At 44.1% G+C, this 26,170-nt stretch overlaps 1 protein-coding gene across 1 annotated transcript; it reads left to right on the forward strand.

The window, feature by feature from the left end:
* The first annotated feature begins 424 nt into the window (after positions 1 to 424).
* On the forward strand, positions 425 to 9,307 carry LOC311234462 (cofilin-2-like). The gene is made up of 4 exons (XM_084321648.1): positions 425 to 528; positions 3,144 to 3,439; positions 5,114 to 5,193; positions 7,876 to 9,307. The coding sequence occupies exons 1-4, from the start codon at positions 526 to 528 to the stop codon at positions 7,989 to 7,991; spliced, it is 495 nt and encodes a 164-aa protein (XP_084177774.1). The 5' UTR covers positions 425 to 525; the 3' UTR covers positions 7,992 to 9,307.
* Positions 9,308 to 26,170: the final 16,863 nt, after the last annotated feature.

The raw sequence follows: 26,170 nt of genomic DNA on the forward strand, positions 1-26,170 counted from the left end.
GTAAGACATAGAAATGCTTAATGTATCTTGTTTTCTATCTGCCATGTGCTCTTCCTCCCCCTTTACCATATAAGGCTCCTGAAAGTCTGCATAGCACCTGCAGTCAACGTCAACTGGTTTGTTCTCCATATATGGGAGTTATTTTCCACTTCCTCCTCCTATTGGCTCCAGCTCACCTGCTTGTTTGTTGTTTTGTTTAGTTGCTTTTCTTTTACATGAGTTGGAGTGTCTTTCCCACCTTATCCAACTGAGATATGGTGAGTGTTCAAAACAATATATTGCATGGACTTTTTTTTTTTTTTATTGATATGATTTGATGGTTTTGTAGAAGCTGTTTAAAACATGGACGCAGAGCCTGCTGGTAGGCTACTGTCTGACACCTGATGGGAGGAGGCAGGTCTACTTGAGGAGGTGTGTTCAAGACACCATGCTTCCTACCACACTTCACTCAGCCTCTTCTCCTCAGGAGCACTGGTGCTGCTCTCTCTCCTGTTCCCCCGCACACAGCAGCAGTCAACAATCAACATGGTGAGTTTCACACACAGATCCGTTGTTTCGAGTTATACTTGAGCGTGGCTTTTGTTTTTGGGATGTTTTGTCTGTGATTCGGTGGCTTCCGGCTTGTGTCTTTTAGTTTTTGAGTGCAATTATTTGGGACACAATGAAGCTTCAGTCCTGTAGTAGTAGTAGTAGTAGGTAGCCTGTTAAATTGTGATCTGCCCCCTCCTCCCACAGGGCCATTGTTTTGGGTAGATGCTAGATCGGACGGCCTGGAAGAAATGGTTTACATTTATTTTGAATGACTTGGTAATGGTTATGGTTAAGGATACATAACAACCTTAAAGGTTAAAAGCATGACGACTTGAGGCTTTGCAGCTGACTACTCCTAATAAACACAGATGGCCAGTCTCTAATCCAGCATTTTTTCCAGTTTCTTTTTAAAGGAAGCATTTGGGTGATTATACTGTGAGAACTTGACTTGGGTGTTTGAATGGGTCTCTTGTTCAAGGTGTGGCTTCTCTACAAACTCGTTCTCGGAGAATGCCCCAGGGCAGTCTTGCTTGTGCTAACTTGTTTTTCTTTTTTACACGACATGGAATGTGACAAGAGGCAAGGCCCTATAAACTCACACGGAAGCCACATCAATGGAATGTCACTGTCAAAGAACTCTGAAGGTTTTCTGCTTGCCACCCTGTGTGGTCCTAATGAAGGGCTGTTGCACTTTATCTTTCAACAAATACAAATTGTTTGATTCCATATCTAATGCCCCCCCCCCAGTTGATGGCTGACAGGTTTGACAACAAATGAGTCACTTCCATGTTTAAGCATGTCCCACTACCAAGTGAGTCATATTGAGCAAGTGGATGTTTAAAAGGGAACACTACTAAAAAAAATGCTAGTGTTATTTCCATGGCCTAGGAAAGTTCAATCAATATTATGTGAACATGAGCTACTCTCTCCCAAAGCCAGAAACCAGAGAAGTAACAGTCATTGAGTGTAAAGTCTGGAGCTGCTCTGCTGACAATGAATGGGAGACAGATTTTTGTTGGAGCCACCTAATGTTTGTTTTATTTTATTCTCTTTCTATCCAAAGGAGCTTTATTATTCTATAGTAGTGTTCTCAGTTCTGGAATGGAACATGTACCTATGAACTCAGAACATTCCCCTGGGTGCTCCTATTGTCTATGGAGCAGCTTCAGACTTTATACTTGACGGAGTTGACGACATTGCACGTTTGAGTTTTAGCGCTTTAGTTTTTGGAGATGGGAGTTCCTCATTTCACTAATGTATTTGTGTACCGTCTTAACGTGGATGAATTCTGGAATTGGGGTCTAAGTCCTCTGTGCTCCTTTTTATAAATTGAGGCATCAATCAAGATTGGCATGGGGAATCATGGGTACTTAAGATGGCGACTACAGTTTTCCATCTGTACTTGAAACATCACTTGATGCAAAATAAAAACAGAGGGGGAGCTTTTCAGTGTGCAGACCTTTCTCCAGTACTGTATTCGTGTTCGGTCCAACACTTTCCTAGAGCTGGCTGTGTTACACTCTGCTCACTTTGCTGTCCCAGTAGGCACTGCAATAGCAAAGCAACCCTAATGGCCTTGCAGCGCGCTCCTTTTTGATAGGCCACTAACCCTTCTAATTGAATGTCTCTCAAAATTAAGTTTGTGGTTGTCAAATTGGTACAGAGCTATAAACTGTACTTTTATTTATTTTCAGTTTCTTTTTAGTTATGCTTCCAAAAAGTTTCAGTAGCCTACCCTATCCTTCTGACTGTATTCACTGTATTGCTTTAATTCTGGAATATTTTCATCTCATGAATGGCAATGTGACTAATGATTGGAAAATAAATTGGTGTTTACAGGCAAGCCCGTGCGTGGGTTGCAGGGTTGGTTGCATTCTGATCTTTCTTCATATGGCACTTATGTTGTCGAGCAGTTCTACATCCTTGCTCATCCTTCTTAATTGACACTAATGGAGGCTAGACTAGAGTTCTAAATTATCCCTTTAAAGGGAAAACACACCATTAAATAGAATTTGCATGTAATTTCTATAATACTATACAGCTCAATTTCAATTTGTGAATATGAACGAGTATCTCAAGCTGAATACCAGAGAGACTGGATTATAGTGATGTAATCAAGGGACAAATCCTGGAGCATAATCCTGGACAAATCTCCATTACGGAGACATAACTCCTAGGATATTATGATGGTAGCTGTGGTGATTTTACTGTGATACATTTGGATGTAATGGCTCGAACAAAAGGCTCTTGATGACAAATCCAAATCTTAATGCTCTTGATTTCCACCTTTAGAGAGATGGGTCATCTAGGTTTAGACATTTGACTTGCCTGTCCAAGATGACTAGCCTCTCTCAGACGACTGCGGTGCAACTCGTGCACAGCGCGTCTACTTTCCGAGTCCAGTGAACACTTTGTGTTGCTTTGGCTCTGTACTGCAACACTAACCACTATGACATTAAACTGACACTTTCAGCTCCAATCTGAGGGTGTCGACTTCCATATTGGGTGAACCCTATGGGTGGTCCTTTAATACATACCCCCCTCCCATTTTAGTGGGTCAAAAGGAGCGATGTGTGTAATTTACTGTTTATTTTGTCCCCTTCTTGAATCAGGCCCTCTCCGGCGTTGATGTCGCCGATGCAGTGAAGATATTGGTCAACGAGATGAAAGTACGCCGCAGCGGGGCGGACCTCAACGAGCGGGTCAAATTCGTGAAGTTCAGGATCGGCAATGGCAAGATCGACGTGGACGTGGACAGCAAACTGAAAGTGAAGGATCTGGAAGGAGAGCCCGACATCTACTTGAAGATCACCAGCTTGCTGAAGGAGACTGAATGTTGCTACGCTCTCTACGACTGCACGTATCACACGACTGAGACCAGTAAAGAGGACTTGGTCTTCATTTTTTGGTAGGTTCAGGATGGGGAAAGTGTTCACTGGAGGTCGTATGTGTTGCGTTACTAGTAGTGCTGTCAGGCGATTAAAAAAAATTAATCTAATTAATTACAGGATTTGTAATTAATTAATCTAATTAACGTGATAAACTCACAGCCCTAGTTACTAGTTCTGCTGCGTGACACTGACCTAAATGGTGAGCAACCCACCAGTCATACCTACTGCATATGTACTGTATGTAACACAATCATACGGCTACAGTATGTATAAAAGAACAAACATAATTGAGGTAAACCTAAAAGGCCAAAACATTTTTAAATCAAGCATATATTAGTGCTGTCAATAGATTAAAAAAAATTAACTAATCACAATTTTCTGTAATTACTAGATTAAAAATAGCATTTTCTACTTAAGACCGAAGCTTGTAACAGATATTTACTTGAGTAAAATCGTGGAATTAATGTAAAATCAACACAAAAAGTATATTTAGATTCAAAGACTATTTTAATAATAGCTTTCTTTGAATACGGTTTCTCTCCTGTGAAATACAAATGTTCAACAAAACCTCAGCTAGACCTCTTTCTTATATCCGAACAAGCAAATATACTGCTGAAAGTTTAGAACGTTGATGATTTTTCACTCTATAGATTAATCTAGATTAATTTATTTTTAATGCTTTAAATAATTTAAATGAATCAAGTTAAAGCATTCATTTTGACAGCCCTAATATATATATATATATATATACATTCATGCACATATACATAGGGATGGGAATCGAGAATCGGAATCGATTGGGAACCGGTTCCTAATTGTCCGATTCCTGGAATCGCATGCCTCCATGACTATCGATTCCTCTTATCGATGCCATGTTTTTCCGACAGTTGCGCATTTAAAAACAATAACGTTAGCGCCACGCATGCAGCCATAGCAGACTATTTGATTCCTTGACTAGGAAAACCTAAAGGGCTCGATATTGCGACCGTTTTGTGTGTGCAGTGAAAACTGAAAGTGCTTTGCATCCTAGTCATTAATTTACATGGTAAAGTAACGTTAGCCACTATCTAGCTAAATAGCCATGCTCATTGCAGAGAGAGAACACTGAGCTGGCCTTTATTTATACAGGTAGGTTATTGCTAACAAATTGTCTTTTGCAATAACGACCTGTTGAATGCAACTACAGTTCAATAGATTAAATTAGTTCTCAAATACATTTTATTTAAGTGTAGGCCTATAGTTAATTAATTTGTTTACAGTTTTTGTATTTTTCTGACAATAAATGATAAATGACAATCAGAAATGTCAAGTTGCATGTTGTTATTCTAACCAGCTTAGTTCTGTTGCATTTCCAATTTATTTATTGAAATTATAAATGTATCAGGAATCGATAAGGGAATCGATAAAGAATCGGATCGATAAGCAGAATCGACAATGGAATTGTATCGATAAAATCTTATCAATTCCCATCCCTACATATACAGTACATACTTTCAAGCACATACACATAATGTGTGTATATTCTGGTTACCATCTCTTGTGGCCCTGTAGTACAACAGGCCTGCGTTGGAATGCGTCTGCAGCAGTTGAGTATCTCCTTCTGAAGAGGATGTGTTGGTCTGGTCCAGTAAGTTGCACTTGTGACGACTCGAGCAGGGGTATCTTCTGATCATGATCTTCTTTGTTTGTAGGGCTGCTAACACCGCACCAGTTAAGCAGAAAATGCTTTACTCCGCCTCAAGACAAGGCATGAATAAAGCCTGCCTCCAAGGTGAGTGCTATTTTTACTAATTATTTAATTTCACACTTTGCCGGGAAATTGGCAATGCGTTATATTGTTGTGTCAACAGGCTGGTGGGTATCACTGTTCAGTAGGGGTGTAACGGTACACAAAAACCACGGTCCGGTACGTACCTCGGTTTTGAAGTCACGGTTCTCGGTACAGCGGGGGAAAGTTTGCAGAATGTGGCTTTCCATGTTCCACTCGGGGGTGACTTAGTGTGCGGTTACTGTTAAGCAGGGTTGCATTGGTGATTTCAAAGCTGGTTGCACAGTGTTTTAATGAGTGCACGCGCTCCCGCGCATGCACATAAATGTTCCCTTGCGTACGCACAGACTAAAGACGATGCCTAATTGCCTCTACGAATGGAATGTAACACATTTCATTCACAAGTTGTGTGAATGTATCTGAGAACGTATTTGAACACACCTGACGACCTGATCTATTGTTATGCAAAGTAGCCAGGTGGGTACTTAGCGAGTTAGCGCATCAGTCGAGTGCAGCGCATTCCTGTGTGCACGCACATGCTTCTGCTCGGAGCCGGTTGCGTTCTTGCTCAAATGTGAATCATGATTTTTCTCTAAGAATTGAGATCACGATTCTCTCACACGATTCTTATTTTTTCAATAATCATTTATTGCAGTACACTCTTTCTTAAACGGACAATATAACATATCAAAGTGCTTGACTTAAACTTAAACATAACATATATGAAAGTGCTTGACTTAAACTTAAAAGTCTCTTGTAACATACAAAATAACTCGAGTCAGAATCGTCATCATTTTTAAAAGTAAAAAAGAAAAGAATCTTTAAAGAATTGTCATAATTTAGAAATTAGATTGTCTATGAATCGCGATTTTCTTTTGATTACTCGCCCAGCACTATTGGATTACTATATGTACCATCACTCTGTACCACTACATTACTATACTAGTATTATGCTACTAATGTCTATACTACTATGCTCTCAAAGTGAAGCATTCAAATTCGGCACTGCTAGTTGAACAAAACCACAAGCTGCCACAGGCGTACCCCTCTGCTGACACAATTTGTAAATCTCTTTGGATAAAAGTGTCAGCTGAAGGGAGACAGACGAATCAACCTTTTATTTGCTATAGAGGGCCACATCGCAAGGCCCTGTTCAAGCAGAGTCGCGCCCACTGGGTAGTTGACAACACTAACACTGGCCCACACTGCTCCCACGGGTGGTGGCCTCTTGGGTGCTGCTTTGTGGAGCCTATTTGGATGATGTTTGTGTGCAGCAGCAGGCTGGACTTCGTCCTTTGCCAGGTTTTACCAGCTGAATGTGGCGTCGTCATCCAATCCGTTCTTCAGGCAGCAGAGCGCCTGTGAATTTGGGTTTGTTAAGTCTGACTCCTGAATGCGTGACATGTATTCATGTCTGGAGGGCCAAGCGCTCCACTCCAGACGGCGGGAGCAGCACAGGACACCAAACAGTTTTTCATGACTCGGATCTATTAAAACAACAAGGCACACGGCACTGAGGCGTGTTGAAAACACGAGACCTGAGAAACTGTTTATTGGAAGGTCGACACGTCACGACTTGACAACCAAATTGTCCTGTACCATGCTACCATGGCTGGTCTCAGGGTTACCACCCGGTGGTTGAGTTGAGAATTAATTTTTTTTATTTGTAGAACTTATTTCAGTTGAGTTTTATCATCTCAATTATTTTCCGTTATTTCAGGTACCTTGACACAAAGTTGTCGGGTACCCTGACGGGCTGAACTGTTGGTAGTGGACGACCACGCAACCCTGCACGGTCACTGCGGGAGGGATTCCCTGGCTGCTAGCGGTATCGTAGCCATGCGGTTTCCCAATGAATGACGGCAACATTCTGACCCTCTCTCAGGTTAGGATTATTCTGACCCTCTCTCAGGTTAGGATCATACTGACCCTCTCTCAGGTTAGGATCATACTGACCCTCTCTCAGGTTAGGATCATACTGACCCTCTCTCAGGTTCGGATTATTCTGACCCTCTCTCAGGTTAGGATCATACTGACCCTCTCTCAGGTTAGGATCATACTGACCCCCTCTCAGGTTAGGATCATACTGACCCTCTCTCAGGTTAGGATCATACTGACCCCCTCTCAGGTTAGGATCATACTGACCCTCTCTCAGGTTAGGAACTTAGGATCATACTGACCCTCTCAGGTTAGGATCATACATACTGGATCAAGGGAGAACAATTCAGCAAGGTTCTAAAAAGATAATGCTCTTTTCCAGTTCATGCACCTTGGTTGAAGGACGAAGTTGCGACAGATCTTTTTTTCTCTTAAAAGTACTGTATCGCCATGATGGGCATATTCATGTATGTCCAGACGATTTCGTATAACGTTAAGCCAGTGAGAAGTGGCTGTATAGGACCACTGTGTTTTCCAGGACAATGATTAATGTGGATGTCATTTTACTCCATGTGTCAAATAAAAGAAACCAAAGATGGAATGGATCACTGGTAACGATACCAGCAGATGTGTGTAACGTGTCGGAAAGCAACGCTAGTTGATTGTCTGTGATTTTGACGCCTACATAAGACGTTTGATACAGGTCCATACTGTTCAGTACAAGTAATGGATTGGATCAGTACTTTTGATATTGGCCAACATTTCATGTTTATGACTAAAACAAAATGTTTGTTCTGTGCTCCTCAGGTGTCAAAATTCAGATTGAGATGTCTGACGCCGCGGACAAAGACAAGTCTAATCTGGTGGAGAAATTGGAAGGCACTGGATTAAAAGTAACGGAAATAGAGGGGGTCCCTCTGTGAGTGGATCACAAAAGAAAATTACTAGAGTACAGGGTGTGCTGTTAAAAAAAAAAAAAAGTGGGTGTTTCCATGTAAACATTAAGTGTCAAGTTGGGCTTCAATTTGCAAAAAGAAATTATTTCAGAAAAATCTAAACAGTTTTCAAGGGGTTTTCCTTGCCCTCTTTTTTGTCTCTTTCTTGTCCTTTTCCACATGCTTGCTTTTCCCGTCCACTCTGTCCTGGGACGGTTCAGTCAGTACTTGTGAACAAGCATCACTCTTCAGTCTGGTAGCTGCTTCACAGGCGACCAATGGGACTCTGGACATTGAGGCCCATCACATTTTTGCATGAGCTCTTGCTCCCAAATTCGATTTCAAACAGAATATACTAGAGTGCAATCTAGTATTTGAGTGTAAGGGCTCACACAAACATTTTATGGCTTCATAAAGTCGGTGCCCCGTTTATCGTCTATGGAGCATCCCCAGATTTGACATCCCAGTGACATCACTGATTGGAGGAGAGAGCGGTGCGTGGCCATAACGACTGGCTGAACTGTCCTGGGGCACAAGAAGAACATGTGAATTTTTTAAATTGGTGGCATTCCCCTTTAAGAATTGTGGGTTTGCTCAAGTGCATTATGTTAATAATTTGAAATGGCAATCGTTTATGGTACAGGCTACATCTATCAATTGTTTTCAACTAAATGAATTATTCATTTTTAGACTTGAAAATCATTGTTTCTTCATTTGCATAAAGATGAGCCAAGTTACAAATGCTTTTATTTCTTGCTATACATTGAAGTTTTGGATTTATGGAGAACCCAGTTGCCTTTGAAGGATGTAACTTGATAACTAATGATTATTTAATTATTTCATTATACGGTCGAGTCTTTTTACATAGCACAAGGACCAGGTTCTTGCCAAGCGTGGGTACAGTGTTGAAGATGCACTACTCCTTAAATTGGGAGGGTACACCGTACACGTTTCTTTAAGGATCGCCTTCGCTCAAAAACATCTCTTTCTAAAGGTTAACTCCTCTTGGAGGCATGACTTTTGACTATACAGATTATTCATGCAGAACCTGTCACCAGAGTGCCTTTTTTTGTTACATTCTTCCCCTGGAGAGTGAGAGTATCTGAAAATGTGTCTTGCACACCTTGTACCCTTCAACAACCCCTGCTTGGTGTTGGACTCTGTTATGTACTGTAGCTATAATGTAAATGTGTAATACAACCTTCAACTAGCAAGAAAGAAGCAGCTACCTGGCGCTCCATCTGCCAGTGTTGTAACAGTATTTATTCTGCTGCCCGTCAAATAAAGCATCCTATGCAAAAGTGTTTTGAAGTTGTGTCTCCTCACTCCAGCTCAAACGTTAAGATATTCCTTTATTGATCCCCTTGGGGAAATTCGGGTGCCATAGCGGGGGGGGTACCGGTATGGGCAGGGTAGTGGTAGAAAGACATAAATATAGGCAATACAATTAGATATGAGAAAAATAAACAAAGATGCAGATGAGGATCTGTATGCCCCATCGGTTATATTATGTTGCAATAAAGAATTGTAATCTGAATATATACTAGGAGTAAACATAAAAAGCATGCACAAGGTGCAGTATACAGTGGGTGACAATATTGTCACAAGGAAAGATGAAATTACCTACAGTACCTGGGTTAACTTCCATCCTAGAGGCAAATCTTTCCTGTGACAAAATGGCATCCAATGTAATAAAAAAAAAAAAAAATCAACGAACGAACTCTATTCTTGTACCGGATCTCCTCTCTGGTAAACAAGAATACCCTGAAGACTCTGGCAGGAGCACTCATTCAAGGGTACTACGACTGCTTGCACCTCATGGTACCAAAGTACCTCAAAGGCGCTAAAAACAAATTTACAAACATCTCAAAACAAACTGGTCAGACTACTGCTTGACCTTACTCCTAGAACCCACCTCACCCCTGCCCACTTTGACAACCTAGGATGGCTTAGAGTAGACGAAGAGTACAGCAACTTGCAATGGGCCTGGTCTACAAGATGCACTACACGACCAAGGTACCCATGTACATGTCAAAATACTTCCCAAAGTACTTCATCAAATTTGCTGACGACACAGTAGTGGTGGGCCTGATCTCTGCAAACGACGAGAGGGCCTACCTGGAGGAGGTCAAGGTTCTAGCGGGATGGTGTCAAGAGAACAGCCTCTCCCTGAACGTCAGCAAAACAAAGGAGATGATTGTGGACTTTAGGAGGTCGGAGGTCAGGGACTACAGCCCCCTCAGCATCGACTGGGCACCGGTTGAGAGAGTGAACAGTTTTAAGTACCTCGGAGTCCACATATCCGAGGACTTGACATGGACCACATTGACAGTGTTGTGAAGAAGGCACGGCAACGCCTCTACTTCCTCAGGCGCCTAAGGAAGTTCCAAGTCAGTCAGTCAAGATCCTTAAGAACTTCTACTCATGCACAATAGAGAGCATCCTGACTGGCAATATCACCTCCTGGTTTGGGAATAGCACCGCACAAGACCGTAGCAGACTACAGAGAGTGGCCCGTTCAGCCGAACGCACAATTGGAGGGGGGCTTCCCACTCTCCAGGACATTTACAACAAGCGGTGCATGGGTAAGGCTAAGAGAATTATCAAAGACTCCAGCCACCCAAACAACTGCCTCTTTGAACTGCTGCAGTCAGGCAAGTGATACCGGAGTCTCATGGCAAGCACAGAGAGACTCAGAAGAAGCTTCTATCCCCAGGCCATCAGGATGCTCAACGAACAATAACACTATGTAACAACCATCAAATGCACTCACAGCACACACATCCACACGCACACACTCTTTAACCTGTTCCACACGATGTGAAAATCTGCATAAAATATATACCTAGGTAAATGGAATATTGCTCCACTTCTACAAGGGCTATTTGCATATTCTTGGTATCTAGGTACATCTATGGACCTCAGGGAATGTATTCCGTGTCAGAAATATTGTGTATTACTAGGCTTGCTTAAATTGTGATGAAACAAAGGAGAATATGAATTATGATTTTTCTTTGCATCTTTGACAGTGAATAACACCATGATAATAATGACCAAACTTAAAAAAATCTCGTTCAGTACCCTCTTGAGAGCATGTGTAAAAAAAATCTTAAGGAAATTAATAAAGGGAAGATGATAAAACCGAAGGTTCTGTAGATACAGTACTGAATTCTCCCATCCGGACCAATGCAATTTGAAATATTATTATAGAATATAGAATATGATGCTTATACATTACCTTATTATAGCCAATTTGCACATATATATATATACATATATTATCTTTCAAATGCCCGAGTTCAATTTGGATTTAGTATCACCAGGCGTGCATAAGAACAGATAATGATATCTAGGGTACTTTTTTATTTTCCCCACAGTGCAACCGTTTTGAAAATAATTTCAGATCTAATTGTTCCTACATGCTAACAATAGGGAGGAGAGCTAACTGCGTTTAAATATTTGTCAAAAACGTTACCTTTTGTGGCTTATCGCGAATCATAACAGTTATTGATATGATTCATTCAGAACGCTCAACTTTGAACCCCCACAGTATCTGACAGGAAGTGTAGTTCGGAAAAATTCCAACGCTGGTCGACAGCTATGCATGGCCTCTACATAATGGCCGCAAAAATCCTACAATTCCCATGGTTCAAAATGTTCATTTCCGTTTCCGCCTTGGAATAGACTATGTAGATAATATACATTCTACATGCTTTTGAGACATGTTAGTGATGTTAATACTTGAAAACGTTTGATGAAGAAATCGCAAAAAATATGCAACACTGAAAAATATTGATTTATGACCATAATGTCATTTTGGGGTCGGTACCGACCCTAAACAAACAACTCACTGCAGCACCCACTTTAACCAATTTAGAACACCTAAACACACTTTATATTTATTGGTAAAGAATTTGCACTACAACCCATACCTCATTACACCTTACTGTAAATTGTACCTCATCCCATTTCTGCTTTGCACTGTATAGTATATTGTATGGTAACTCAGTTACTTCTACTCTGCATTGAGCATTGTATATATGTATATACTGAACACTTTTGTCTAGGTACTTGACTTCTATTTTATACTTGCTATACTTATTTTATACTTATCTATTTTGTCTAGCACAGTGTCTGGAGCGTAACAGAAAGAAGCATTTTGTATAAAAGTATTCTGTACTTCTGTATGACAACTAATAAAGAAACTTGAACTTGAAACTTGAAAGGTCAGTGAATACCACGATCACAACACCAGAGGGAGCTCCACAAATCATGTTAAACGCAGATTCGGCTCAAACAAGGGACTAAACACGTTTCGCAATTATGCCACATCACATGTGGAACGTCCTACCCAAAGCTGTAAAGGAATGTGAATCACTACCCACTTTCAAAACCACTCTCAAAGAACACCTACGGGTGACTGCAATTCGAAACTGGCCCCTGTAAATGTCCCAACCCAACCCCCTCCAATGTACAGTAAATGACGAAGTATGGTTGTCAATATTCCAATGTACAGTTTTGCTTGTACAGTTGTACAGTGTCCCCCCCCCCCCCACCCCTCTACCAAATCCAAAAACAAAAAGTCAAATTTGTGATGTCATCAAGTATTAAGTCTGAAGCCGCTCCAGATAGAATTAATTTGGAAATATTTGATAGATGACACTGAGGGCACCAGAGGAATGTCCTGAGTTCATAGGTACATATGTTTCAGAACGGAGACCACTACTATAGAATAAACTCAGTTGGGTATAGAAAAAACATTATGTGGGTCCACAAAATTCATTCGTCAGTGGAGTAGCTCCAGACTTTATACCTGATGACATCACTGTTTGAACCTGACTTCTCTGGTTTCTGACTGTGGGAGAGAGTAGCTCATGTTCACACATATAGCTAGAACCTTCCTTGACCATGGGAATAACATATTGGAATTCTGTGGTGTTCCCCTTTAACTATACTCCCCAACAGTGGTGGTAGTGGTGACTGGACGGTGCGTTCGCTCGCTTCTCGTCAACTCTTAGAGTCGTACATTCATCATATATGTGACCAAATCGTGAGGTGATGGCGTTCAGGTGCGCTAGCTCGGTCGTAAAGTCGGGACCAATCTTGATGAGGGTGGTTTGACCAATTTTTATCCCAATTTCAATTCCAGCATGTCAACATATTTCTGATGATGTCTCATGATACATTATGCACTACAAAAGGTGAAAGGTCAGTGAAACGTCACAACTGGTGAACTTGGGCATCATGGTAATTACCACTGGTATTTCCTACTTGGTCGGCCATTCAAGTGCAATTTCTTTGTGGTAAATTGTGAAATGTCTCACACACCACACTGCGCTGGTTCCAATGTGAGCTTTCTTAAGTTAAATTAATTGTATCAGTTTAAGAAATCAGTTACAACAACTGCAATGAAAATGGGTTTTTTTTGGTCTGGATTTGACAAAAGAAAAAAAACATTTAGAAAAATGTAAGATAATAATATCATAATTTGGATTTGTTCTCCTCAGTGATGATAACCAGAACAAACAAACATGATATATTTTGTGCAAAAAGGTTCTTTTTAAGCATTTGATTTGAAAAGCATTTGACAACATTCATTCTGAATTGAAAGGGGCTATAGATAATATTTTCATGTAAGTAATCATTAAAAAAATACATCCAAGGTGCAAAATAAAAGTATCCCGTGACCTCCCTACTTCTCACTTCCCCACGTGGAATGCACCCGATTAGATATGATGCGCTGGTGCTCTATTGCGACATCTAGTGGTATTTATAGCACCTTCAATAAAGAGGGTGAATGAATGAAAACTTTATTTAACAGATTGCAGAATGGGTACAATACAGTACGGCTCAATACATACAATTGTTAAGGGGATGCAGACCTGAGAAAGACGTTTGTCTTGTTTCCATCAGGGTCCCCCATTTTCAATTCATATAGACATTTATGACATACACAACATACATGACATTTATGGCATAGGGACATATAGGTATTTAGTACTGATACATTTGTGACAAACGGTATTCAAATATACAGTACTGTTACCCCTAGATCCTGACAGAGTATATACATATGATGGGGAGGGGACTGTACATTAGGAGGGGGTGGGTCGGTGGGAGAGAAATATACGGCGGGGAGGGAATATATACATGCGGTGGGGAGGAGACTGTCTATTAGGAGGTGGTGGGGGTTTTGGGCATTTACGGTGGCCAGTTTCGAATTGCAGCCTCCCGTAGGTGCTCTTTAAGAGCGGTTTTGAATGTGGGCAGGGATTCACATTCCTTTACAGCTTTGGGTAGGGCGTTCCACATTGTTGTGGCATAATTGCGAAACGTGTTTAGTCCCTTGTTTGAGCCGAATCTGGGTTTAACATGATTTGTTGAGCTTCCTCTGGTGTAGTGGTTGTGGTATTCACTGACCTTTGGGAAGTATTTTGACATGTACATGGGCACCCCGGTCGTATAGTGTATCTTGTAGACCAGGCCCATTGCAAGTTGCTGTACTCTGTCGTCTACTCTAAGCCATCCTAGGTTGTCAAAGTGGGCAGGGGTGAGGTGGGTTCTGGGGTTCAGGTCAAGTAGTAGTTTGACCAGTTTGTTTTGTGATGTTTGTAATTTTGTTTTAAGCGCCTTTGAGGTGCTTTGGTACCATGAGGTGCATGCATAGTCATAGTACCCTTGAATGAGTGTTCCTGCCAGAGTCTTCAGGGTATTCTTGTTTACCAGAGAGGAGATCCGGTACAAGAATCTAGTTCGTTGGTTGACTTTTTTTATTACATTGGATGCCATTTTGTCACAGGAAAGATTTGCCTCTAGGATGGAACCCAGGTAGGTAATTTCGTCTTTCCTTGTGACAATATTGTCACCCACTGTAACTGAGAAGCCGTCGGTCTTGCTGAGTTTGTTATTTGAACCGAAGAGAATAGACTCTGTTTTGCCCATGTGTAATGATAGTTTGTTATCAGCGAGCCATATGCAGATTTTGCCTAGTTCCGAGCTGAGGGTTTTTTCAACCTGCAACTTGTTCTTGTCAGAGACCAGCAGGGCTGAGTCGTCCGCAAACAGGAACAAGTTGCAGTCACAGGCTGACGACATGTCATTTGCATAAATTAGGAAGAGTAGCGGTCCTAGTATGCTTCCTTGTGGAACACCACAGCTCACTGTGAGGGGGGGGGATAGAGTACCGTTTACCTCTATAGTCTATAGTGGTTACGTCATTGTTGTTTCCAGCGCGGTCCACCTCGCTTGAAATTTCAATGTATTTCCAAAGGACACATTTCTAAATCGCCTTGTTTAAAATAAATAAAGCATGAACATTGGCATGGTGTACCTTTCTCTGTGTATTCATCCACAATCTATAGCTCAACATGACACCTTACCCCTGCCTAATTTGACAATCTAGGATGGCTTAGAGTAGATGACAGACACAGTAGAGTATACTTGCAATGGGCCTGGTCTACAAGATACACTACACCACAATATCCATGTACATGTCGAAATACTTCCCAAGGGTCAGTGAATTCCACGACCACAACACCAGAGGGAGTTCCACAAATCATGTTCATCCCAGATTTGGCTCAAACAAGGGACTAAACACGTTTCGCAATTATGCCACTGTAGCCGGTGTGATCTTACTGCGTTGTGTTTGTTTCAATTCGACCCCTGTTAAGGGATTGCCCTGAGTGGGAGTTGAACCCCAGTCTCCCGCACCGGGGGCGACATCACAGACCACTGTACCAAGAGGTGAATTCACTTCTTGCTACTGGGTCTGGATGCCTCTGGGGAGTGAGTTTACTTGCAGTACCGCTTAACGTCCACAGCCACTTCACTACTTGTACCTCGTGACTGTGGATAGACTGCGGTACCTCCGTTACACCACAACAATGTGGAACGCCCTACTACCCACAGCCGTAAAATAATGTGAATCCCTACCCTCCTTCAAAACCGCTCTCAAAGAGCACCTACGGGTGGCTGCAATTCGAAACTGGCCCCGGTAAATGTCCAAACCCCCCACCCAACCCCCTCCAATGTACAGTTTCTTCCCCCTCGAATGTATATATTTTCTTTTATGATATGTCTCATACTGTATATTTGTATATCTTGTATGTCATAAATGTCTGGATGTAACAGTACTGTATATCTGTATGTCGGGTATGTCATAAATGTCATGATGAATTGAAAATGGGGGACCCTGATGTTTGATTGATTAATTGTAAACAAGACGAAAGTCTGCATCCACTTAACAATTGTATGTATTGAGCCGTACTGTATTGTACCCATTCTGCAATCTGTTAATAAAGTTTTCAATCAATCAATCAATCAATCAATCAATCAACTAAGAGGATACCATTGACGTAGGTCTGAAATGATTTTGGTGACATTACACTGTATACACTGTACTGGTGTGCAACACCGGCGCCCCCCAAGGAACTGTGCTGTCACCCTTCCTCTTCACCCTCTATACCTCCGACTTAGGGTGACCAGATGCAAAAAGTCCAAAAGTGGGACAACAGTAAGATTTTGGTGGGACAAAGTGGGACAACAGTAAGATTTTGGTGGGACAAAGTGGGACAAAGTCGGACAGATAGATAATGTAATTTTTTTTATTAGAATAACTGCCATGGTCTTCACTGAATAGATTTAAATCAAAGGTTAAAGGTTAAATCAAAATAAATACAAATTAAATACCACCTAACATCTGTTTTAAATATTCAAACGTCATCACTTGACAGGAATGTCTTGTGTTTGATATTCCCTGTTAACACAGAACTAGGGAAAACAGTATGAATGGGAGTGTTGTACTGTGTGATAGACACTTGTTATCTCAGCTGCAGTGACCTTGTCCGTCTGGCTATCATTGTTTGGTTTAAAAAGAAACGTATCCATAGATCTGGATGTTTCTTTTTGGTGAGCCACTTTCATGTGAGACTCACGTCCACTGTGGCGCTTCAAGTCGTATTCTCCTCCATGCGCAATTGAAAACGAACTATGACACAAAACACAGAACCAAAACGACACCCAGTCATGTGTCGTTTGCCAGTCTTGGTTGTAACTGCAGGTCCGTTTCTTTTTACTGCTTTCCATCTTGAACTAGTTCGCTTGTAATGTTGTTGTGTTTTTTTTTACCAATCAGATTTGCGATATGAGGTAGCGTCACAAGTTCAACTCTCACGAGCAGAGCAGTGCGCTAAATTACTATAACCAATCAGATCTGCGATATGAGGTAGCGTCACGACTCAGTCTCAGTCACGTCACAAGCAGGCAAGCAGCGCGCTAAAGTACTATAACCAATCAGAGCAATGTGTGTGGACAAGAGGCAGGTTGCTACGTTTACTGTCTGTAGGGAGGGGCTTTTAGACGCATGTTTTTTTTTGGCTTCGAAAAGAGGGACATCCTCTCAATATGAGGGACGCAGGACATTTGGTCAAATGGTGGGACAGTACAACCAAAAGGGGGACACCTGGTCACCCTACTCCGACTTCTGCCACAACTCAAGCGGGTGCCACCTGCAGGAGTTCTCTGACGACTCCTCCATTGTAAGCTACATCACCGATGGCCATGAGGAGGAGTATAGAGCCCTGGTGGAGAGCTTTGTGGGGTGGAGCGACAGCAACCACCTCCAACTCAACACCAGTAAGACCAAGGAGTTGGTAGTGGACTTCTGGAGGGGCAAGAAGAGGCCCTTCCCCCCGATTCCCATCACCATCCGAGGGGAGGAGGTGGAGTCATATAAATTCCTTGGGGTACACCTGAACAATAAACTGGACTGGTCGGACAACACAGAGGCCCTCTAGGAGGAAAGGTACACAGACACAGGGCTAGATCCACAAAGAATGGATTGCACGCGGTAATTGATTGAATGGACATTTTATTAACAGATTGCAGAATGGGTACAATACAGTACGGCTCAATACACACAATTGTTAAGGGGATGCAGACCAGATGTAGCAGGGTGGATTATCCCTGCTTCGTGGGAACGGTTGCTGGCAGTCACAAGATAGCTGGACACAGTAGAGCTCCGTCTGACTGCACCCTCGTCTTTGGGCCTGGAGCGTCAAACCGGGACCCGGTAGTGGGAGTGAATGGGGCCCGGGATTTACCAACCTGGTTTGGTACTCTGGTCCTCCTCGCCTCTCCGGGGCGGTCAGCAGTACTCCCCAACTCGCTCTCACTTCCCTGATTACCTCCGTGGGCCCTCCCACACCTAGTGACTGATATGCCTAAATGGATTCGTCCCTCCCGCAAGCAGTACCCTCCCTTGATGACCACTAGAAACCTTACAATGAAAAGGGGAGAGTTGGGTAGGAAGGGGTCAATCATATATACGTTACCCACACCAAAAGAGTTAATACTGGGCACAGGAATGGACACGCACACACAACAATTCCCGTCTTAGTTGTTTAGTATTAATTATACTGGGCAGTGACAAGTATTACTGCAATGAGTCAAATGGCATACACTATCATTATTCCTAATTACTAATAATTAGAATAATAACATATATAGCACTTATACAATAATACCTTCGACCCCAGGGAGAAACAGTTGGAACAAGACGGGAAGTTAAGAGGCATGACAGTCAATCAAACCATACACTTTATCACACTCAAAAGAACTCAAAAATGTGGGCCCACTGTACCAGAACAAAAGTCCTATGCTAATGCCGGCATGTAATGTGTATGGGGTACCCCTGTGGACTATGGTTAGCAACCATTAGCTTCACCCGTAGGCCGCAGCACACTGTGTAATAGATCCAGAGCATCGAAGCCCTCTTGTACTCAACCATAATGGCGGCCTCGCCGCGTCACCACCGTCCAGGTAGTAAGATGGCGTCGAACGCTCTCGTCATGGGCGCCAGCAAGCGGGGCTGGAGCAGGGGCAGTGGTGGGCTGAGAGCGTGTGCTGTGTGATGGCGACCTCTGCTGGACGGGACGACTCCCGTGCTGGCTGAACACAGCCGGTGCAGAGCAGATGCAGAACGCCGGTGAAGGCGGCTGCTGACAGCCGGTGCTGGGTTGGCGCGCAGCAATACTCTTGCCCACCCTTCTGCTATACGGTTATACTGTCACGCAATGTGGCTGACTACACCACCGGTCTCTTCAGCGCCTCGCGCCCGGGGTATACTGGAGTCTATATAGCCGTTAGCAGCATGCTAACTATACCGGTCACACTGCTACTATACCACGCTATCTATGGACGTTAGTCCTTGGGTCGGTTTCTCTTACTCACGCACTATCACGGATGCTTCTAGAATAACCCGTCACTAGCAAGTATGTCTCGTCACCCGTCGCTCGCTCCGGCGGGGCTCTCTGGCTCACTTCTCTCACGGGGCTATTCCAAAGCACCTCCCGTTGTAGCTGCGACTGTTCATGGCTACATCCCACACCGAAGAGGCTCTCCTTCCCTCTTCCGTCCCCATTTACTTGCTCCGCCGGCTCTCTGGTACGCTCTCTGCCTGCCACAGCCCCCTGCTGGTCGCCAACTAGCCACACAGGGAGGCTGGGTGAGTGAATATGGTCCAGCGATACTGTTCATAATCCATATTCCAGCAAGTAGACCCAGGAGGAGCCTGCGTCATTGTTCGAGGGAATATTAATGGAAACTAATTAGAATGTCTTGGTGCACAAAGGGGAGATAAAAGGCAAGTCAGCACATCTGAATAATAGACATTTTTCAGGTTGCTACACAGAGAAAGACTTTCGTCTTTCCCCCATTTTCAATTCATAATGAATTGTAAGTAAGGGTGCAATTAGCACCGTGCAATCCATTCTTTGTGGATCTAGCCCACCGTCTGCTAGACTGCTAGAGGAGGAGAGAGGTATATACACACAGTCTGATAGAGGAGGAGAGGGGTATATACACACAGTCTGATAGAGGAGAGGTATATACACAGTCTGATAGAGGAGAGGGGTATATACACACAGTCTGATAGAGGAGAGGTATATACACACAGTCTGATAGAGGAGAGGTATATACACACAGTCTGATAGAGGAGAGGTATATACACACTCTGATAGGGGAGGAGAGGTATATACACACAGTCTGATAGAGGAGAGATGTATACACACAGTCTGATAGAGGAGAGATGTATACACACAGTCTGATAGGGGAGGAGAGGTATATACACACAGTCTGATAGAGGAGAGATGTATACACACAGTCTGATAGAGGAGAGGTATATACACACAGTCTGATAGAGGAGAGGTATATACACACAGTCTGATAGAGGAGAGGTATATACACACAGTCTGATAGAGGAGAGGTATATACACACTCTGATAGAGGAGAGGTATATACACACTCTGATAGGGGAGGAGAGGGGTATATACACACAGTCTGATAGGGGAGGAGAGGGGTATATACACACAGTCTGATAGAGGAGAGATGTATACACACAGTCTGATAGAGGAGAGATGTATACACACAGTCTGATAGGGGAGGAGAGGGGTATACACACAGTCTGATAGGGGAAGAGAGGGAGGTACACACACTAGGGGATGTATAAGATATATTATTAGAGCTCTGTAATATGAATACCTTTTAACACAAATCCCTAATGAATCCCATCATTACACCCCTAAATAAAACACAAAATGGATTCGAGAAGTGAGGGACTTTAACACTGAAATGTGATTGTAACAAAACAAAACGCTAAACACAATAGCACTCAAGTATTAACACTTTGATGAACATTGTTACTCAGCGGATAGAGTTGTACCCTTCCTACTGACTTGTCGTACAAAACGTGTAAGTCGCTTTGGATAAAAGCGCCAGCTAAATGACAAAATGTAAATGTAAAATGTAAATGTAGGCACTCGCGCTGGTTAGACTAGGGTAGACTATGTAACGTACAGTACTTGCGGTGCCTTATTGCATGTGTAGACACCTGAATATGCCTGACAATTATTCAATGTGTCTAACGCTAATTCTTTGCATTCCCTGTGTCCACGAGGATGGTGTGTAACCAGTTGACCGCTCTTGATCCTCCCTACTTAACTTGCTACCTCTCTTGACAGGTCCCTATCCTAACATTGACACTTCATAGTGGGACAGGATACAGGTGCCGCCAGAGGGAGCTGGTGGTTACATTGGGCAGGGAGACACAGGTGAAGAAGGATGGGCTCAGAGCGCGGTGCCGAGGGAGGGGCTTCCTCTTCATCGTTTTCCACAGAGGGAGGAGGACGCACGGAGCTGGAGCTCCGGAGATTCACCACGCGAGAGATAAACCCAGTTACGAAGCGGGTTATTAAAAAGACATTGTGGATGAATGAGCATTGTGGATGAATGAGTATGCGATAACTTAGCGTTTAGTTAATGCGGAAGAGACATTGTGAATGAACCAGCAGACGAGCGACTGCCGAAGACCAGGTGGTAGATATTGTCCACCTTGCGTTTAGCTGTGTATATGCGTTAAGACAGGGGGTTCACCACGACCCACAGCTTAGCTTCAGTTAGGCTAGCACCACAGTTTAGCCCGCGTGTCGGCCCACCCCTTCAGCCCAGCAGCGGACGTCACTACACTGCACGCTCCTCCAGCCCCTCCGAGCCGTTACCCCAGCAGTCACCTGCCCAGCGTCTACCCAGCCCCGCTGCCTGTTATCGCGGGATCTCCCGACAGCCATCTTACCACATGGACGGTTGGTGGTGAGAGCAGGCCCGCCATTTGGATAAGTACAGCGGCGCTCTGAGTGCTGAAACTTTATCGGTAGACATTTTCTCTGTGTGGCACGGGCTCTCTAAGGGCGAAGATAAACGGTGCTTTGGACTGACGCTGGCAGCAGTGTTTAGGGGCGCCCTGACCATTTATTATTTTGGGGAAAAGCCGGCTGTAGATAGGACTTTTATTTGATAATGTGGGCCCACTGTCAATTTGGTTTGAGTGTAATAATAACGTGTGTTTCTTTATAAAAATCCCATTGAACTCCTTTACTCCTTACCCTGTTCCCCACCTACAGAGATGCGGAGCAGTAGATAACCCTTAAAGGGAAGAGGTTATTACTGTGTCTGTAATATGGAGCAAGAGCACTAGGTGCCCAGTGTGGAAGTAGCCTTAATAGGTATGCGATAACGTGTAACGTGTATCAGCCTTCAGTAAAGGAGACGTAAATGGGAGCACTGTGTGTGTGTCTTTAATGTGCATTCTGTCTAACCCCTTTCTCTCCGGGTAATGCTCATTACTGTTTAACCTTTTCCCTACCCCCTGCCTATAGTTCATTGTGAAAGGTCTCCACTCATCATTAAGGAAGGGTACTGCTTTGGGGAGCGAATATATCATCCATCTTACTGCCATCGGGTGTGGGAGGGCCCAGGAAGTATTGGGGGAAGTGTGGGTGTGTGGGGAGCTACCGCTGATGGCCCTGGAGGGCAAGAAGGACCGGCGTACCATCCCTAGGTCAGTGAATCCTAGGCCCCATCCACTCCTGCTGCTCGACCTCCACTTCAACATTCCTGGCCTACAGTCGGGGACCCAGCTGGACCCAGCTCTGCTGCGTTCTCTCTACCAGGGGGCCGTGTACAACCACTCCCATAAAGTAGGGATAATCCACCCTGCTACACATGGTTGGGGATTAATGAGAGGACAAAAACAATAATGATTCATATATTTAAATTTTTTTATTGAAATGCGGGAAATTGTTCTTCTGTTGCGGCATGCGGGACAGAGGGCTGAAATGCGGGACTGTCCCCCACAAATCGGGATGTTTGGTCACCCTAATGCCAACACTGATTGTGGGAGCTATTAACTATTTTTACATTTATTTGTTATGTGATTTTGTAGTATCAATTTGTTTACGGCCATATTATTTAAGTTATTATGAGTCGCAGCTAAATGCTTTTACTTTGAAGGGGTTCTGGGCAATTGGGAAGCACAGCTGGGTGTATTTAGGTAATTAGAGGCAATAGCACAGTGGGCATCAGGGAAGGTATATGGTTTTTACCAGCGTCAGGAGATCATATAGAATCAAACATAATTTTTCTGTATTCTTTGATTAACAGACAATAAACGCCACAAAACTGTCAAATGCTGTCTGGACAATGGACTTCCTGATCTGCGTGAGATTCGCTGCCCTGGTGCTTCAGTGGCTTTTTAGTTTTTATTAGTTGTTGTTGACAAATAGCCACTACACTGATGGTCACTGCCGGAGTGGCCCCTTCCCATTCAGTGTTCCCGCAGCTGGTGAGTTTGTCTACACAACTTTAATACATTGACTTGGAACATTCTTTAACCAAAAGGGCAATAAAATATTAACTAAAATGGAAACTATACTTGTCTGTCTTTCTTATTAACACTGAAATGTGATTGTAACAAAACAAAACTCTAAACACAAACAGAAGGTGAAGTGTACATTTGTAGTAGCTACATTTGTCAGGGTGAAGGAAGTAAAGAACTGATCTCCTCCCCCTTAATTCTTGGGTTCATCAGAGCACTCAAGCCCCCTGACCACATCAAGGTATCAGTAAGCAGGGGGAAAGAGGTTAAGGGAGAGAGAGAGAGAGAGAGATAGAGGTGAATGGAAAGAAGACAAGGGAGGAACCCAAGATGGACCCGGAACCATCAATGTGAGCCCCTAAGCTTGCACAGTCCAAGGCTGTTTTCGACCAGTAGATGTAGCAGGTGAACCACCTCCACCCCACACCGCAAGGCGCTCCGAGTCCCCCAGAGACGTGTGGTTTGTCGGGACCCGGCGGTTTAGCCAGCTCCCTGCACCAAACCCCAAAATGGGCGGGCACCTCAGTGGCATGGCCGGACTTTATACCGGAGCATCCGCATGTCCATCCACCGAAGGAACGCCTCTCCGAAGGCCCAAACATGCTATTCCGCGCCACGCTGTGTCTGAATAAACAATCACTCCCGTTATCTGCCCTGGTTGACTCAGGGGCCGACGAGAACCTCATCGACACCGGAGTAGTCTCCCGTTACAACATCGCTACTGACGCCTTGCCGATACCCCGTGACGCCCGGGGGTTAAACGGGAAACTTCTCACACGGATTACTCGCCACACCGTACCCCTTCGCCTTCTGCTATCCGGGAATCACAGCGAGAATATTCGGTTTCACGTTACCAACTCTCCCCACAATCCCATTGTCCTTGGCATGCCTTGGCTCAAGTTACACAATCCCATTATCAATTGGCCTACCGGCCTGGTGACCAGCTGGAGCGCCCACTGTCACGTCGCTTGTCTGCAGTCGGCTCGGCCGCCACTAGAGGGCGCCGGTTCGCACCCCCCCAAAGAGAACATAGATCTGTCTGCAATTCCGCCAGCCTACTACGATTTGAAAGCAGTTTTCAGCAAACAACAGGCTCTCTCCCTGCCTCCCCATCGCCAATACGACTGCGCCATTGATTTACTCCCCGGGGCGCCACTCCCCGCTAGTCGCCTGTTCAACCTCTCGCGCCCAGAGAGAGAATCAATGGAGAAGTACGTTCACGAATCCTTGGCCTCGGGCATAATCACCCCCTCCTCCTCTCCTGTCGGCGCAGGATTCTTCTTGGTTTCCAAGAAGGATCGTTCCCTTCGCCCCTGTATCGATTACCGGGGTCTCAACAACATCACGGTAAAGAACAAATAGCCCCTACCTTTAATCAACTCTGCTTTTGAGCCCCTGCAAGGTGCCACCATCTTCACAAAACTGGACCTCAGGAACGCCTACCACCTGGTCCGCATGCGGGAGGGAGACGAGTGGAAGACGGCCTTCAAGACACCACTCGGCCACTTCGAGTACAAGGTAATGCCCTTCGGCCTGACCAACGCCCCTGCTGTCTTCCAGGCCCTCGTCAATGACGTTCTCCGTGACATACTCCACCGCTCCGTATTCGTCTACTTAGACGACATCCTGATCTTCTCCCGCTCCATGGAGGAGCATGTCCAGCACGTCCGCCGGGTCCTCCAGCGTCTTCTAGAGAACAAGCTGTTCGTCAAGGCGGAGAAGTGTGAGTTCCACGTCTCCTCCATCGGCTTCCTCGGCTATATCATAGAGGGCGGCAAGATCCGGGCGGACCCCGAGAAGATCAGAGCGGTGTCCGACTGGCCCCGTCCCACCAACGTCAAACAGCTCCAACGCTTCCTGGGATTTGCCAACTTTTATCTGCGCTTCATCAGGGACTACAGCCTGGTCGCGGCGCCCCTCACCCAACTCACCTCGCCTTCGGTGCCCTTCGTCTGGTCCGACGCAGTGGACTCCGCCTTCGTCGAGCTGCGCCGGCGCTTCACCACCGCTCCCATCCTCGTCCAGCCGGACACGTCCCGCCAGTTCGTGGTGGAGGTGGACGCCTCCTGCACCGGAGTAGGGGCGGTTCTTTCCCAGCGCTCTGCCACCGACCAGAAACTGCACCCCTGCGCCTTTTTCTCACGCCGCCTAACCCCAGCCGAGGTCAGATTCAGATTCAGAATTTTTATTTGCCACATGGAAGCAATACAATCATACAGTTTTCATACAAAATCATAAATAGAGTTCTACCATGGGCAAAAGGAGCAGGAAGAAGAATAAATCTTATGGTTACCTGCCCCCTATTCTTAAACTAAACAAGTATCAGTATCAGTTTCATTTTTTCATTTCAAACCATACAACCTATACAATACAAGACAACCACAAAACAACACTACAACCACCACAAAACAATAGACAACAGCAACAACAGACACCACCCATGGTCCGAAAAGTGGGATGGAAGAAGCCAATCCTGTGAACTTCCATTCCCCACACCCCGGCCATCACCCTCTACATACAACATGTAACACAGCTCCGCTTCCCACATCCCCCGACATCTCAACAAGACACACATGAGTCTGACCAGTCAATACATATTTTATATACATACTCCTTTTAATGCCAAACATCATGTTCACCCTCCTCCTTATACCTTTCCAATATTCCTTTTTTTAACTTTCTTTTAAACTGGTATATATGTTTTTACTCAGTTTAACGTCCTCGTCCAATCCATTCCATAATTTTACTCCACAAACAGATATACACATAGATTTTAGAGTGGTTCTTATACCCGGTTGCTGGAGTTTCTGTTTCCCTCTAAGATTATAATTCCTGGTTCCTACCCTCTCAGTGAACCGATATTGGATGGGGGTTGGAAGAGAGTTATGTGAAGCTTTGAACATGATTTCGGCAGTTTAAATTTTGATCAAGTCCCATAATTTAAAAGCTGATGCTTGTA

This window comes from Notolepis coatsorum, assembly GCF_963971535.1.
Source record: "Notolepis coatsorum genome assembly, chromosome: 9".
Lineage (NCBI taxonomy): Eukaryota > Metazoa > Chordata > Actinopteri > Aulopiformes > Paralepididae > Notolepis > Notolepis coatsorum.

Bases quoted from the DNA above. Each gene is read 5' to 3' on its own strand.
- LOC311234462 (XM_084321648.1), top strand. The intron at 3,440-5,113 runs GTAGGTTCAGGA...CTTTGTTTGTAG, and splicing joins GACTTGGTCTTCATTTTTTG to GGCTGCTAACACCGCACCAG. The intron at 5,194-7,875 runs GTGAGTGCTATT...TGTGCTCCTCAG, and splicing joins GAATAAAGCCTGCCTCCAAG to GTGTCAAAATTCAGATTGAG.